Raw genomic sequence first — 15,925 nt, 5'->3', positions numbered from 1 at the left:
CCCATACAAATTATATATTGTTTTTTTCAGGACAAAAGGGGCTTTCTTTACATACCATTATTTATATAATCTCATGTAATTTAATTTTTTAAAAATTAAAAAATATGATGAAAAATTGAAAAAAATACATGTTTTTTGACTTTTATGTGAAAAATCTTTTACTCATCTACAAAAGCGAATGAAAAAAAATGCTAAATAGATTCAAAATTTTGTCCTGAGTTTAAAAATACCCAGTGTTTACATGCTTTTTGCTATTTTTTTGCATGTTATAGGGCTATAAGTACAAGTAGGATATTGCGGTTTCAAAACATACATTTTTAAAATGTATCAATAGTGACATTGTAACACTATTATCTGTCATAAATCTCTGAATAACATCCCACATGTACATATTTTTTTTAAAGTAGACAACCCAGGGTATTCAATATGGGGTATGTCCAGACTTTTTTAGTAGCCAGTTAGTCGCAAACACTGGCCAAAGTTAGCGTTCATATTTGTTTGTGTGTGAAAAAAGTAAAAAACTAAATTGAACGCTAATTTTGGCCAGTGTTTGTGACTAAGTGGTTACTAAAAAAGACTGGACATACCCCATTTGCAATACCTTGGGTTGTCTTCTTTTGCAAATGGTATGCCATCATGGGGGTAATTCTCATTCCTGGGCTACCATACGCTCTCAAAGGCAACGTAACCAACCTGGCCATTTTCAATGTAAAAATATTTGACCCATATATTTGACCCTGTAACTTTCAAAAACGCTATAAAACCTGTACATGGGGGGTACTGTTATACTCAGGAGACTTTGCTGAACACAAATATTAGTGTTTCAAAACTGGAAAATGTATCACAACAATTATATCATCAGTAAAAGTGCTGTTTGTGTGTGAAAAATGCAAAAAAAGTCACTTTCACTGACAATATCATCGCTGTGATATGTTTTACTGTTTTGAATCACTAATATTTGTGTTCAGCGAAGTCTCCCGAGTAAAACAGTACCCCCCATGTACAGGTTTTAGGGTGTCGTAGAACGTTACAGGGTAAAATACAGTGATAGCAAATTAAATTCTCTGGACTTTTGGCCTGGGTTGGCAGGCAGGTCCCTTAAATTGCAATCCATAAAATAACTTCATTATGTAAAAATATTACATAAATACGCACGTAGAATTTAAATATATATGCATATTTATATATTTGAAGTCTACGTGTATATATATATATATAATTATTTATGTAATTTTTTATATGGACATATGAATAGTTCGTATTCTTTTTATTTATTTATATATACATAGATATATATACAATGTCATTCTAAGTGTATTTTGATATAAATATATATATATATTAATATCAAAATACAGTTAGAATAAAATTTCGTATAGATATATAATTTTTTTAAAAAATTTTATTATTATTTTTAATTTTTTTTATTTAATTTAATTTACTTATTATTTGTATTTTATAATAATATATATATACAATATATATAGTTATTATATATATTATATATATACGTGTGTAATTTAATTATAAGTGTATTTTTATATTAATATATGTACATATTAATATAAAAATACACTTAGCATGACATTATATATATGATATATAGACATATATTATATAGGTATAATATATGTCTATATATCATATATATATACACATATATAATAATATTTTTTTTTAATTAACTTTAACTAATGATTTTACACATGCAGGGAGACTGCCTGTCAGCACAGACAGTCCCCCTGCAGGCAGACACTAGGACACCTATTGTGACCAGGTGGTCGCCCTGTTGGGCGATCACATGGCCACAGGGGTCCTAATTCGCCATGGGGAGACTGTCTGGGCTGCAGGCAGTCTCCCCACAACGGGAGCACCGCCGATCGCCGCCGGGGGAACGACGGCGATCGGGTAAGTACATTTTAAATTAAGGACGGTTCAGGACCGTCGTCGGTCGGCAATGGGAAAATGCCGATGACGGTCCTGAACCGTCCCGCGTCCTTAAGGGGTTAAAGGACCACTATAGTGCCAGGAAAACAAACTTGTTTTCCTGGCACTATAGTGCCCTGAGGGTGTCCCCACCCTCAGGGTCCCACTCCCGCCGGGCTGAAGGGGGAGGAAGGGGGTTAAACACTCACCTTTCTCCAGCGCCGGGCTCCCTCGGCGCTGGGGACTCTCCTCCTCCTTCGGTCGTCATCGGCTGAATGCGCAGCAAGAGCCGCACACGCATTCAGCCAGTCCATAGGAAAGCATTCTCAATGCTTTCCTATGGACGCTGGCATCTTCTCACTGTGAAAATCACAGTGAGATGCGCGGAAGCGCCTCTAGCGGCTGTCAATGAGACTGCCACTAGAGGCTGGATTAACCCATATGTAAACATAGCAGTTTCTCTGAAACTGCTATGTTTACAGCAGGCAGGGTTAATCCTAGATGGACCTGGCACCCAGACCACTTCATTAAGCTGAAGTGGTCTGGGTGCCTATAGTGGTCCTTTAAGGTTGTCGCTGTTTTGCAATTGTTTGCATTTGAACATGGATAGACCATTATGTACAAATATTTTATATGCCTCACTGACCTGCTTCATAAATACAACACTGTCTCACACTGTCTCAACACTCAACAATTTTTATATACTTATCTTGGGCTACATCTTTGTGTGATGTAGCCGTTCCGCAAAAGACCTCACGCTGTGGCTCATACGAACTGCGAGTCCAATATACAGCAAATTTAAACCTAGAGGTAAGGCTACATTGTGGATAACTAGAATTACCAAAAGCAATAAATATATCCTTTAGATTGTAAGCTCATGGGAAGGGCCCTTTACGTTTTGCATTGGTCTGTCTCTATTGTATTGTCTCTTTCCCCCATTGTACAGCGCTGCAGAATATGTTGGCGCTTAATAAATGCCAGTACTAAATTAATAAATATGATTTTTACATGCAGCATAAAGTAACTGACCCCTGTAATCCACAATATTGGTGTATTTTTTATTTTATTCTCCTTATTTTAATTTATGTAACTTTTATATTAAGATGTGTGTGGGAGACTTTTCCTAGATTTATAAGGAGCTTTCTCCTGCCCCATGCCCAGTTATTCCCTGTATAACCAGCTATAGAGTATCCCGTGTGTCACGTGACCTGCTATCCTGGCTCTGGCCCCGCCCCCTGCCATAACCTGCGCCTTTCCCCGGAGAGTGGAAGTTTGCGCTGCCAATCATCTGTCGAGGGCGGGACTTCCGGCGGAGAGAGTGGGAGAGGGAGAGAGAGAGCCCTGGGCCGACACGGAGTGTGCTGGGAACGGTCATCGAGGCTGAGCCCCAAACATGCCGCACAACTTCAAACCGGGAGACCTGGTCTTCGCCAAAATGAAGGGATACCCTCATTGGCCGGCACGGGTACGCACAGCACTTCCGGCCGCTATAAATCAGAATGGGAGGGAAAGGAGGGGGGTGGAATGGGGTCTGGGCACTGTAATGGGGGGGGTTATGGGAAACTGGATTAAATAAATGCAATGAATTAACTCCGTAAAAGCCAACCTTTGGGGTCTCAGGGGTGACAGTCTGCGGTTCTCATCACCCTCAGCCAGCCAAGTGGATGCCTGAGGTTCATGAGAGCTATAGACCAATGGTAGCCATGACTTGTAGTAGTTATCTAAGGTTGCAGATAGAGGGCAGTACAGGTCTCAGGTGGTAACGCTGTGAAATAGTGTCACAGCATTGGAGGGAGTTATGGGGTAATTTGTATTAATATTTATAAAGCGCCAACAAGTTCTGTAGTGCTGTACAATAGGTTGACTAACAGACGTGTATTTGCAAGACAAGCTAGACACACAGGAACAGAGGGTGCTGAGGTCCTTGCTCAAAGGAGCTTGCATTCTAGAGGATGTGGAATGTATTAAATGAAGATGTCTGTTACTGAAAGGGACCGTGATTATTTGTATCTGTGTGTTTTAACTATGTTTCATTCTGGGACTGTAGTTAACATTTTTTCATTTTCATATTTTTAGATTGATGATGTAAGAGATGGGGCAGTGAAACCTCCACCCAACAAGTATCCAATTTTCTTCTACGGAACCCATGAAACGTAAGTAGTGTATGCTGCTAAAATTTTATACAATGTATCATTTTTTATTGAGGTAGCTAATAAACATTTTGTCAAGAATCCGCCCCCCACTTAATGCTCACTCAACATTCTGTGTTACTATTTTTTTTTTTTTCCCCAGGGCTTTTCTTGGTCCAAAGGATCTTTTCTTGTACGAAAAATATAAGGATAAATATGGTAAGCCAAACAAGAGGAAAGGATTTAATGAGGGACTATGGGAGATCCAGAGCAACCCAGAGGCCAGCTACAGCCTGCCAGCTCCGGTAAGTCAGTTTTCTTAATGATCCTTAGCCTAGATTCTTAGTCTGCCATCATTTTATTCAGGCCTGGTATGTGATGGAGAGGACAACAAGATAAGTGAAAGTGAAGACATTTAATAGTGTGCACTGTAAATTAAAGTTTTGCAACAAAGTGCCCTGTTTTCCCAAAAAATAAGACATCCCCCGAAAATAAGCCCTAATCTTCTTTCGTAATATAAGCCCCACTCGCTAGTAAGCTAATCTATGTTCAAGGAAATTTCCACCGAATATAGACCTGCTTTCTAGCACATGCTTGCTACCGTTTTTCCCTGAAATAAGACATCCCCCGAAAATAAGCCATTGTGTGTTTTTTTGGGGGAAAAGTGAATATAAGACCTGGTCTTCTTTTCGGGACATAAAAGGGACACTAAAGTCACTAGAACTATCTCAATGTAGTTGTTCTCATGTCTACTACATTTCCCTGCAGGCTTTTTAATGTAAACACTGCCTTTTCAGAAAAAAGGCAATGTTTACATTACTGCCTAGTAACACCACTAGTGGCAGTCCATTGGCATGGCAATGCTGAACTTTCCTCAGAGATGCATTAATTCAATGCATCTCTATAAGAAGATGTTGGTTGGTGCAGTGTTTTGTTGCACATGCGCAGTAGCCTTCTAATGCTTTCCTATGGGAAATAATCTTTGCCGAAGAGGCGGAGGTGGGGCTGAGCCAGGCACGTGCACACCCACGCGGCACCGGGAAAAAAGGTGAATAAATCCTCTTTGTATTCCTGATACTGTAGTGGTCCTTTAACAAACACAGGCATTGATGCAAAGGTAGGTAAATGGTTTTCCTTTTGGAGGAGGTGCATAACTCTTGCCCAGGCACCTACGCCAGTGCATGCATTTCATGCTGTCTTAGACTGCCACCCAGTGTGTGCATGACGTTTTGCACTGTCTCCCCCGCTCGCCTATTCACATTTGTGAAAGGTGCATGGTGGAGATAAGTAATTTGTAATGCCCCATTAAAAGAAAAAATAAAAAAATTCCCTTTCTTTTGCTCTTTCCGCTCCCTAATTTAGTTCCCTAACATAACATTCTAAACTGGCATGTGTAAATTGCAATCCTATATAAGGATACCAATTTAGAGAGTAATCCCCTAAACTACATAAAAATCAAAATTAAGAAAAACTGTGTAGTAGATAGATCCCTAATTTGCTATTTTTGTAGATGGCAATCCCATGTAAGGATTCCAAATTAGAGAACCATCTACTCTGATTTTAATTCTTTAGCTATATAGATGCGGCCCTCCATCCATTTATAGACCTGTCAGCCTCAGTGGTTATCAACAAAATGCATCAACCACAATAAAGAAATAGTAGCAATTCCAAATTAGTCAGTGCAGCGAAGATGGCGTACAGTGGGTAAAAAGACAATTAAACATTAACAAAACAAACAATGTATAAGCTATGCAGGAATATTCCATGTAGCAGAGTAAGCATAGAAAACAAAAAGTGGTGGGAGGGACAAATGAGGTGTATAAGATATAATATACACGAAAACAGTGCACATATTTGGGAATTACCAGAAATAGTGCATTGGACTTTCTTAATTCAGTTATTTAGCTGATGAAATGTTCAGTTCATGTATCGAAAAGGTTTCTTCTGGTTTAGCTGCTTAGCTACGAACATTTGGAGCCGTGTATGTCCAGTTCTAATGAATAGGAATGGGTAACTTCAATAAAGTGGCGGATCACTGGCTTATCCGAGATTCAGTCTCTCGAACAGTACACATTGATGATCTATGCACTTATATTTTCAATTTCATTGATGGATTATGCTGATGTATATTAAACTACAGATCTTACTGTGTGTTTGAGTTATAGGCTATGCATTGCTAAATATTCCCAATGTCCTTTTACTTCTGATCATACAGTGTTTAGATATTGGCAACAAGCTTGGTGAAAGAGTAGTCAGTGTTGTAGCTGGGCATACAGTCTATGTACAAAGTCTCTGAGTCTGGACTTCTTCTGTTTAGTGTGATCGGTGATCTTTGACTGCAAAGAGATGGTATGTTGGTGTCCTGAAGCAAAGTTGACCAGTTATTTTTGGCAAAAAGTAGTGTTATATTTGATAGCTGTAACGTGCACTAAGTGTAACAAAACACTTAAAAAAAATAAAATAAAAATTTAAACCTGACATTTCATGTGCATGTTCTAAAAGCATGCTGATAGGCAATCTATGGATGTTTGTCTTTTTGATCTTAAACCTGTGCAGCCTATCAAAACTTTATCTGCATTGAGGGGCTATGCCAGTGGTATGTTTGTGATGTGGGCTGAGTGACCAGAAAGAGCAGGAAAACCTTTCTATGACCAATTTCGCTACTCTCTTTTACAACACCAACAAGCTCAGGGATTTTACTTCCTTTGTAAAACAAAAAAAAACTGTAAATACATTGGTTTGTTTTTGCATATATTGGTTGTCTCTCTTCATAAAATAAGTACACTTCGCCCAACAATGTGTTCATGGAATTGCCTCCTCAACAGTACATTTCTGGTTGAAATGTTTGAATTGCCAAACTGTATGTATGATGTGCTATATGTGATCCCATTCTCACTCTCCATTTTCCAACACACAGACCAAGATTTTTTTTTTTCCCCAGGTGTGTGATATTTTGTTGCTATGGAATGTTCCTGGTTCATGGCAACACTAGCAATTAATGATGATTAAGCTGCACATGTAATTGTAGAGTAAACTGGCCTTTCTATGTAATGAAACAAGATGTAGTTCTCTGTTTTTGCTTTCTCTTGGAGTCCCAAGCATCACAGATAACTTAAGGAAAGTTACTAACGCGAACACAAGCCATTGATGGGCTTAGAAACATTGATACACTGCTTGGATACTAACTTTGGTTTTCTTGATGCTCCATCCTGACTGGCATACATACATGTCATTTTGTAATTGATTCAATGATTTGTCGATGTACATGTACTACCATTATCTATAATATAGTTTCCCTTTCTTCGGGGCCTTGAAAATGTTTTGACCTTCTGGTGTTTTTGCATATGCTGGGAAAACCCTCCCTGATTGTGACATTGCCTCTTGGTGTGCGGTGGCCCGGGGTTTAGTGGAGGTGAGATATACTTATCTGATGCTGTTCCTGTCAGGAACCCATTTCAGTGCTGCGCAAATGCAAGAAAACACTGTCTGTGGAGGTTTATGCTAGGGATAGACCGATATTGATTTTTTTTAGAGCCAATACCGATAATCTGTGAACTTTCAGGCTGATGGACGATAGTTTCTGTACATTTACCGTATTTAATCCCCCACCCCCCTTCCCCTGTCCCATAGTGTTCCTTACCACACCTCCTGACATAGTGTTCCTTACCACACCTCCTGACATAGTGTTCTTTTCCACCCCCCCCCACTCTTGCATAGTGTTCCTTACCACCATCCCTCCCCCATAGTGTTCCTTGCCATCCCCCAGTGTTCCTTACAACCCCCTTCCCCTCGTAGTGTTCCTTACAACCCCCTTCCCCTCATGATGTTCCTTACAACCCCCTTCCCCTCATGATGTTCCTTACAACCCCCTTCCCCTCATAGTGTTCCTTACAACCCCCTTCCCCTCATAGTGTTCCTTACCACCCCCCTTCCCCCATAGTGTTCCTTACCACCCCCCTTCCCCCATAGTGTTCCTTACCACCCCCCCTTCCCCCATAGTGTTCCTTACCACCCCCCTTCCCCCATAGTGTTCCTTACCACCCCCCTTCCCCCATAGTGTTCCTTACCACCCCCCTTCCCCCATAGTGTTCCTTACCACCACCCCCCTTCCCCCATAGTGTTCCTTACCACCACCCCCCTTCCCCCATAGTGTTCCTTACCACCCCCCCTTCCCCCATAGTGTTCCTTACCACCACCCCCCTTCCCCCATAGTGTTCCTTACCACCACCCCCCTTCCCCCATAGTGTTCCTTACCACCCCCCCTTCCCCCATAGTGTTCCTTACCACCACCCCCTTCCCCCATAGTGTTCCTTACCACCCCCCCTTCCCCCATAGTGTTCCTTACCACCCCCCCTTCCCCCATAGTGTTCCTTACCACCCCCCCCCCTTCCCCCATAGTGTTCCTTACCACCCCCCCTTCCCCCATAGTGTTCCTTACCACCCCCCCTTCCCCCATAGTGTTCCTTACCACCCCCCCTTCCCCCATAGTGATCCTTACCACCCCCCCATCCGTCCCTTAGTGCCCCTCTTTCTCTCTCTCCTTGGTCCCCACTCCCCGGTGTGTCTCCTGGTAGCGTGGCCGAGCGGAGTAGTGCGCAGTGAGCACTTCCTTTCAGTCCGGCCGGGTACAGGAAACATAAGTTGGACGTGCCGGGCCACCCATTCATTATTGGTATTGCCAGTGATTATTGGATGATACTTACAAAAAATCGGAATATCGGCCGATAATATCGGCAAAACCGATAATCGATCGATCCCTAGTTTCTGCAAGTACTCTGGAGTCTCCATAGATATTTTATCACAAAAAGCGGGAAAATGCCTTTTTCACACAGCCATCGTTGTAGCCATGGCTGGAGGAAGTGACATATCTTGAGAGTAGTAGCTCGGCCTTTTGTCAAGGAGGGTTAAAGTATATACTACAAAATGTTCGCTATGTTGTCTTATGATATCTTTTGACTGCAATGTAATTTTAAAGGAACACTATAGGGTCAGGTTTACATGCTTGTGTTCCTGACCCTATAGTGTTAAAACCACCATCTAGCCCACCCCCCGGCTCCCTCTTCCTCCCTAAATATAGTAAAATATGACTTGTAGTCAAGTCTGCAGCTGCTGCCTCTGTACCTGATCTGTCTGTTGACATCATCAGAAGTGGTGGTCTGAGCCAATCACAATGCTTCACCAAAAGGATTGGCTGAGACTGTCAAGGAGGAAGATCAGGGGCAGAGCAAGCACAAGTCAAACCTAGCCCTGGCCAATCAGCATCTCCTCATACTGTGCAGCACTGCCCCAGGAATCACCTTTAGCAGCCATCTGCGGAACGGCCAGTGGAGTTATCACTAGGCTGTAATGTAAACACTGCATTTTCTCTGAAAAGACCATGTTTACTGCAAAAGAATATTAGCACATTTGATGCATATTTAAAGGAACACTATAGTCGCCTAAACAACTTTAGCTTAATGAAGCAGGATAAGTGTATAGATCGTGCCCTTGCAGTCTCACTGCTCAATTCTGACATTTAAGAGTTAAATATCTTTGTTTCTGTTTATGCAGCCCTTGCCACACCTCTCCTGGCTATGATTGATACAGCCTGCATGAAAAAAACAAAAACTGATCTCGCTTTCAATCAGATGTAACTTTCCTTAACCCCTTAAGGACACATGACGTGTGTGACATGTCATGATTCCCTTTTATTCCAGAAGTTTGGTCCTTAAGGGGTTAAAGGGACACTATAGTCACCTGAATAACTTTAGCTTAATAAAGCAGTTTTGGTGTATAGAGCATGCCCCTGCAGCCTCACTGCTCAATCCTCTGCCATTTAGGAGTTAAATCCCTTTGTTTATGAAACCTAGTCACACCTCCCTGCGTGTGACTTGCACAGCCTTCCATAAACACTTCCTGTAAAGAGAGCCCTATTTAGGCTTTCTTTATTGCAAGTTCTGTTTAATTAAAGGGAAACTCCAGTGCCAGGAAAACTATCCGTTTTCCTGGCACTGGAGGGTCCCTCTCCCTCCCAATCCCCGGTTACTGAAGGGATGAAAAGCCCTTCAGTCACTTACCTGAGGCGATGTCCCTCGCCGCTGTCTCTTCCTCCGTGACGCTCCTCCTGTCGATTGCGTCGGCCGGTGGGCGAGACTGATCCCGCCCACCGGCCGAGGAGACCTAATGCGCATGCGCAGCAATGCCGCGCATGCGCATTACGTCTCCCCATAGGAAAGCATTGAAAAATCATTTAAATGCTTTCCTATGGGGTTTTGAGCGACGCTGGAGGTCCTCACACAGCGTGAGGACGTCCAGCGACGCTCTAGCACAGGTTTCCTGTGCTATGGACCAGGAAGTGACCTCTAGTGGCTGTCTAGTAGACAGCCACTAGAGGTGGAGTTAACCCTGCAAGGTAATTATTGCAGTTTATGAAAAACTGCAATAATTACACTTGCAGGGTTAGGAGTAGTGGGAGTTGGCACCCAGACCACTCAAGTGAGCAGAAGTTGTCTGGGTGCCTGGAGTGTCCCTTTAAGATTTTCTTCCTGTATGTGATTAAAGTTCAATTTAGAGATTGAGATACAATTATTTAAGGTAAATTACATCTGTTTGAAAGTGAAACCAGTTTTTTTTTTTCATGCAGGCTCTGTCCATCATAGCCAGGGGAGGTGTAGCTAGGGCTGCATAAACAGAAACAAAGTGATTTAACTCCTAAATGACAGTGAAATTGCAGGGGAATGATCTATACGCTAAAACTGCTTCATTTAGCTAAAGTAATTTAGGTGACTATAGTGTTCCTTTAAACAATTGTATCTCTTGCTCTCTAAATTGAACTTTAATCACATACAGGTGGCTCTTGCAGGGTCTAGCAAGCTATTAACATAGCAGGGGATAAGAAAATCTAAATTAAACATAACCTGCAATAAAGAAAGGATAAACTTTAGATGACTCTTTACAGGAAGTGTTTAGGGAGGTGTGACTAGGGTTCATAAACTGTGATTTAACTAAAGCTAAGTTAAAGGACCACTCTAGGCACCCAGACCACTTCAGCTTAATGAAGTGGTCTGGGTGCCAGGTCGTTCTAGGGTTAACCCATTTTCTCATAAACATAGCAGTTTCAGAGAAACTGCTATGTTTGTGAATGAGTTAAGCCTTCCCCTATTTCCTCTAGTGGCTGTCTCATTGACAGCCGCTAGAGGCGCTTGCGTGATTCTCACTGTGAAAATCACAGTGAGAGCACGCAAGCGTCCATAGGAAAGCATTATGAATGCTTTCCTATGTGACCGGCTGAATGCGTGCGCAGCTCTTACCGCGCGTGCGCAGCTCTTACCGCGCGTGCGCAGCTCTTACCGCGCGTGCGCATTCAGCCGACGGGGAGGAGAAGAGGAGGAGAGTTTTAACCCCTTTCCAGAGCCGGGTGGGGGCACCCTCAGGGCACTCTAGTGCCAGGAAAACTAGTGTTTTCCTGGCACTAGAGTGGTCCTTTTAACCCCTTCAGGACGGAGTCAATAGTGCACGTTCTGATCAAAACAAAACGTAAACAAAAACTGGAATTTGCGCTATAGGTCTGTTCAACCGTAATTCACCTCTTTCATATTAAATGCACCCACACTTATTATATATCATTTTGTTCAGGAGAAACAGGGCTTTCATTTCATATAAAATATTTATATATGAAACAATTTATTATGAATAAAATTAAAAAAAACTGAGAAATTTGATTTTTTTTTTTAATTTGTAGTTCCGCCTCACATTTTAGCTGTAAATGTCATAATACTGTTAGGTTTTACTGCAACAAAATGCACATATTTGTAATCAGCGATGTCTCAGGAGTACAACAGTACCCCCCAATAACAGGTTTTATGGTGTTTTGGAAAGTTACAGGGTCAAATATAGAACGTTTCATTTTCAAATTGAAATTTGCCAGATTAGTAATGTTACCTTTGAGACGGTGTTAGCCCAGGAATGAGAATGACCCCCATAATGGCATACCTTTTGAAAAAGGATACAACGCAAGGTATTGAACGTGGGGTATGTTTAGTCTTTTTTAGTAGCCACTTAGTCACAAACACTGGCCAAAGTTAGCGTTCATATTTGTTTTTGTGTGAAAAAAGCAAAAAACCAATATTTGGCCAGTGTTTGTGACCAAGTGGCTACTAAAAATGACTGGACATACCCCATTTGCAATACCTTGGGTTGTCTACTTTTGCAAATGGTATGCCATCATGGGGGTAATTCTTATTCCTGGGCTACCATACGGTCTCAAATGCAACATAACTAATCTGGCAAATTTCAATGTCAAAAAAATGAAATGCAAGCCGTATATGTGACTCTCTAACTTTCCAAAACACCATAAAACCTGTACATGGGGGGTACTGTTATTCTCGGGAGTTTTCACTAAACACAAATATTAGTGTTTTAAAACAGTAAAACATATTACAACAATAATATAGTCCATAAAAGTGCCGTTTGTTTGTAAAAAAATGCAAAAAACGTCACTTTTACTTAAAATATCATCGTTGTAATACAATTTACCAGTTTTAAACACTAATATTTGAGTTCAGCGAAGTCTCCCGAGTAAAACAGTACCCCCTATATACAGGTTTTATGGTGTCTTGGAGAGTTACAGGGTAAAATTTAGTGCTTGCGAATTAAATTCTCTGCACTTTCTCCCTGTGTTGTCAGGCATGTCAATCAAATTTTAATTAATCAAATGACATAATTATGTTAAAAAATTACTTAAATATACACGTAGAATTTTAATATATGCATTTATAGGTATTTAAATTCTACGTGTATACTAATGTACGGTAATCTTTTATGTAATTATATGTATTTATCTATATATATATATATATATATATATATATATATATTTGCGGTTATTTGTATTTTATATATAGATTGTTATTCTAAGTGTATTCTGTTTCCAATATATATATATATTAATAACAAAATACAGTTAGAATGAAATTACATATGAATATATAATTTATTTTACATTTTGTTTCAATATTTTATTTATTTAATTATTTATCTTATTTATTTATTATTTTAATTATACGTATATATATATATAATATATATGTAGATCTATTATATATATAATATATATACATATTATATATATGTAACGTCATTCCAAGTGTATTTTAATACTAATATATATATTAATATTAATATTAAAATACACTTTGTATGACGTTGCATATATATAATATGTATATATTATATATATATATATATAAATACTTGTATTTTATTTTAACATGTGTATTTTTTTTTTTTTTATACTTTCCTACCAGCAGGGGGACTGTCTAATATTTTAGACAGTCCCCCTGCTGGCAGATCCATAGCCAGCTATAGGGGGCCATGTGATCGCTCTTTGAGAGCGATCACATGGCCCCCGGGGGCCTCATTTGCCGGAGGGGGGCTGCCTGGGCTCTCAGGCAGCCCCCCAGAAGAGGATCGCGGCGGAGGTGAGTACACAGTACCTCCTGGGGGCTTCAGCCGTTAAGGCGTTCTATGCCGCCGCAACGGCTTTAAAGCCACGACGGCATAGAACGCCATAACGGCGTTAAGGGGTTAAAGTTATTTTGCTAACTATAGTGTCCCTTTAAATTGGTGAGCAATATCCCAGTGGCATTATTTGTTACCAATTGTTAATACGTTGTGGCCTCATGTGCCAATCGAATTCATACTCTATCCTGCCCCTGGACACTATAAGCACTAAAACAACTTAAGTTTAATGTAGTGGTTTTAGTGTATAGAACCTGCCCCTGCAGTTTCACTGCTCAATTCTCTGTATTTAGGAGTAAAATAACTGTTTATGCAGCCCTAGTCACACCTCCCTGCATGTGACCTACACATTTCCTGTAAAGAGAGATCTAATATTTAAAATTCCTTTATTCTCTCCTTCTCTGTTAATACCCTGCAGGAGTGTCTTGTGCATGATTAAAATTTAATTAACAACGCAAGAAATAAACTCTTCTAAAGTAAACACAGTGTTCTCCGAAAATAAAATGATTTTTGCCTTTTAGTTTGTGTGAATCACAGCCAGGGCAGGTGTCGCTAGGGCAGCACAAACAAAGACAAAAGTAATTTAATGCCTAAATTGCATAGAATTGATCTATACACAAAAATGCTTCCTTAAGCCAAAGTTCATTTGGCGTGCAGAGTATATAATTTGCACAGAGCATGACAAATTTGCTTTGAATATAGGAGCTAGCTTTATTTTTTTTAACTAGCAAAGCATTATTTTCAACAACTAATATACATTTCTTGAAGGGACACTATGGTCACCAGAAACATTACAGCTTTATGTAGAGGTTCTGGTGTCTATAGTCGGTCACTGCAGGCTTTTTAATGTAAACACTGCCTTTTCAGAGAAAAGGTAATGTTTACATTGCTGCCTAGTAACACCGCTGGTGACAGTCACTCAGACTGCTACAGAGGTGCTGCTCAATGAGCAGCACCTACGTTCAGCGTCTCCACACTCTGCATGGAGCGCTGAATGTTTTCCATAGAGATGCATTGATACAATGCATCTCTATGTGGAGGTACTGATTGGCGTAGCACGGCGTTTTGCCACACATGTGCAATAACCTCCCAATGCTTTCCTATGGCAAAGCATTGACTTGGCTGAGATCATCACAATTGATGTTCTCAGATGTGGAGGCGGAGCCAGCTACAACCAGACCGGCACGTATTTGGGGAAAAGGGGAGTAAAAACACCTATCCCATGTGACACTCCCTGTCAGACACAGAAACACACTCTGACTGAACAGGCTGACAAGTCTGTAGTAGAGGGAAATAACATCTACCGATTCAGCAAGCCAATCTCTTTTGGTAAAGGAATGTTGTGTTCAGAACCCCCAGAAATTGTAATTCAAGGGCCTGGAACCACTATACCTTAACTACCTGTTGGTAAGAAATGCTCATCTGAACTCTCTCCATGTGTGGATCAGTGGACACATGATGACCTAGATCCAAAATGCATTGATATAAGCGCATAAATGGAGGAGAAACAAGCGGTTCGTGGTGGTTTATTTTTTATTTATTTTTTTAATCCCTAAGGAATTGCTGATTGTAAAGGGGTTTTTATCACTTTCTGTCCCAAGACTGATTCATTAGTGATCATGCCTAGCTTTTTTTTTCTCTCCCTATATAACCTGGCATGTTTTATACACCCAGAGTTTTCTTCTCTTATTTTTCTCTTATATTTCTTCCGTTTCTTGGTTTTAAATGGTGACTACGCTTAGATGTTTTTCTATAAATGTTAAAGGTTGAACAATCCCAGTAAGAGAAAAGGTCTTCCAGGTGGGCTCAACGAAGCAAAACTGATACTCCTTCTCCAAGAAACACATTCTACAAAGGTAAAACATTTTTTTCCTTGGTTGAACTGTCCATGTGACAGATGTTACTTGTCAAATTGTTCCTCAGGGAAAATCCATACAGTGGCCATTCACTTTTGGAAATCATGTCCCGAGACATGAGTTTCCTTCTTCTCGGATTCCGAAATGCAATTTTTATTTCTACATCTTGGTACGTCTTGTACCATGTATGCTAATAGTGCTGAACCTTAGTTTGGCAAACCTTTAAAGGGACATTATAGTAACCAGAACAACTACAGCTTAATGTAGTTGTTCTGGTAAGTATAATGGTTCCCTTCAGGCTTTTTTCGTGCAAACACTGCAGAGAAAAGGCATTGCTTACATTGCCTCTAGGGACACCTCCAAGTGGCCACTCCTTAGATGGCCACTAGAGGTGCTTCCTGGGTCAGTGCTGCCGAAAAAGCAGCCCTGACGTTCAGCGTCCCCACGCTCTGCATGAAGACGCTGAATTTTCCTCTTAGAGATGCATTGATTCAATGCATTACTCTGAGGAGGTCC

At 40.6% G+C, this 15,925-nt stretch overlaps 1 protein-coding gene across 1 annotated transcript in view; it reads left to right on the top strand.

Moving 5' to 3' along the window:
- The first annotated feature begins 3,212 nt into the window (after positions 1–3,212).
- HDGFL2 (HDGF like 2) overlaps positions 3,213–15,925 on the top strand; it is a 42,855-nt gene continuing 30,142 nt past the window's right edge. Inside the window, exons 1-3 of the mRNA XM_063455642.1 lie at positions 3,213–3,391; positions 4,003–4,079; positions 4,219–4,360. Of these exons, the coding sequence (XP_063311712.1) occupies positions 3,320–3,391; positions 4,003–4,079; positions 4,219–4,360 (291 nt within the window). The 5' untranslated portion in view covers positions 3,213–3,319. The remainder of the gene's footprint in view (positions 3,392–4,002; positions 4,080–4,218; positions 4,361–15,925) is intronic.

The sequence above is a fragment of the Pelobates fuscus genome, chromosome 5 (genome assembly GCF_036172605.1).
Source record: "Pelobates fuscus isolate aPelFus1 chromosome 5, aPelFus1.pri, whole genome shotgun sequence".
Lineage (NCBI taxonomy): Eukaryota > Metazoa > Chordata > Amphibia > Anura > Pelobatidae > Pelobates > Pelobates fuscus.
This window is presented reverse-complemented; position numbering and strand designations above follow the sequence as displayed.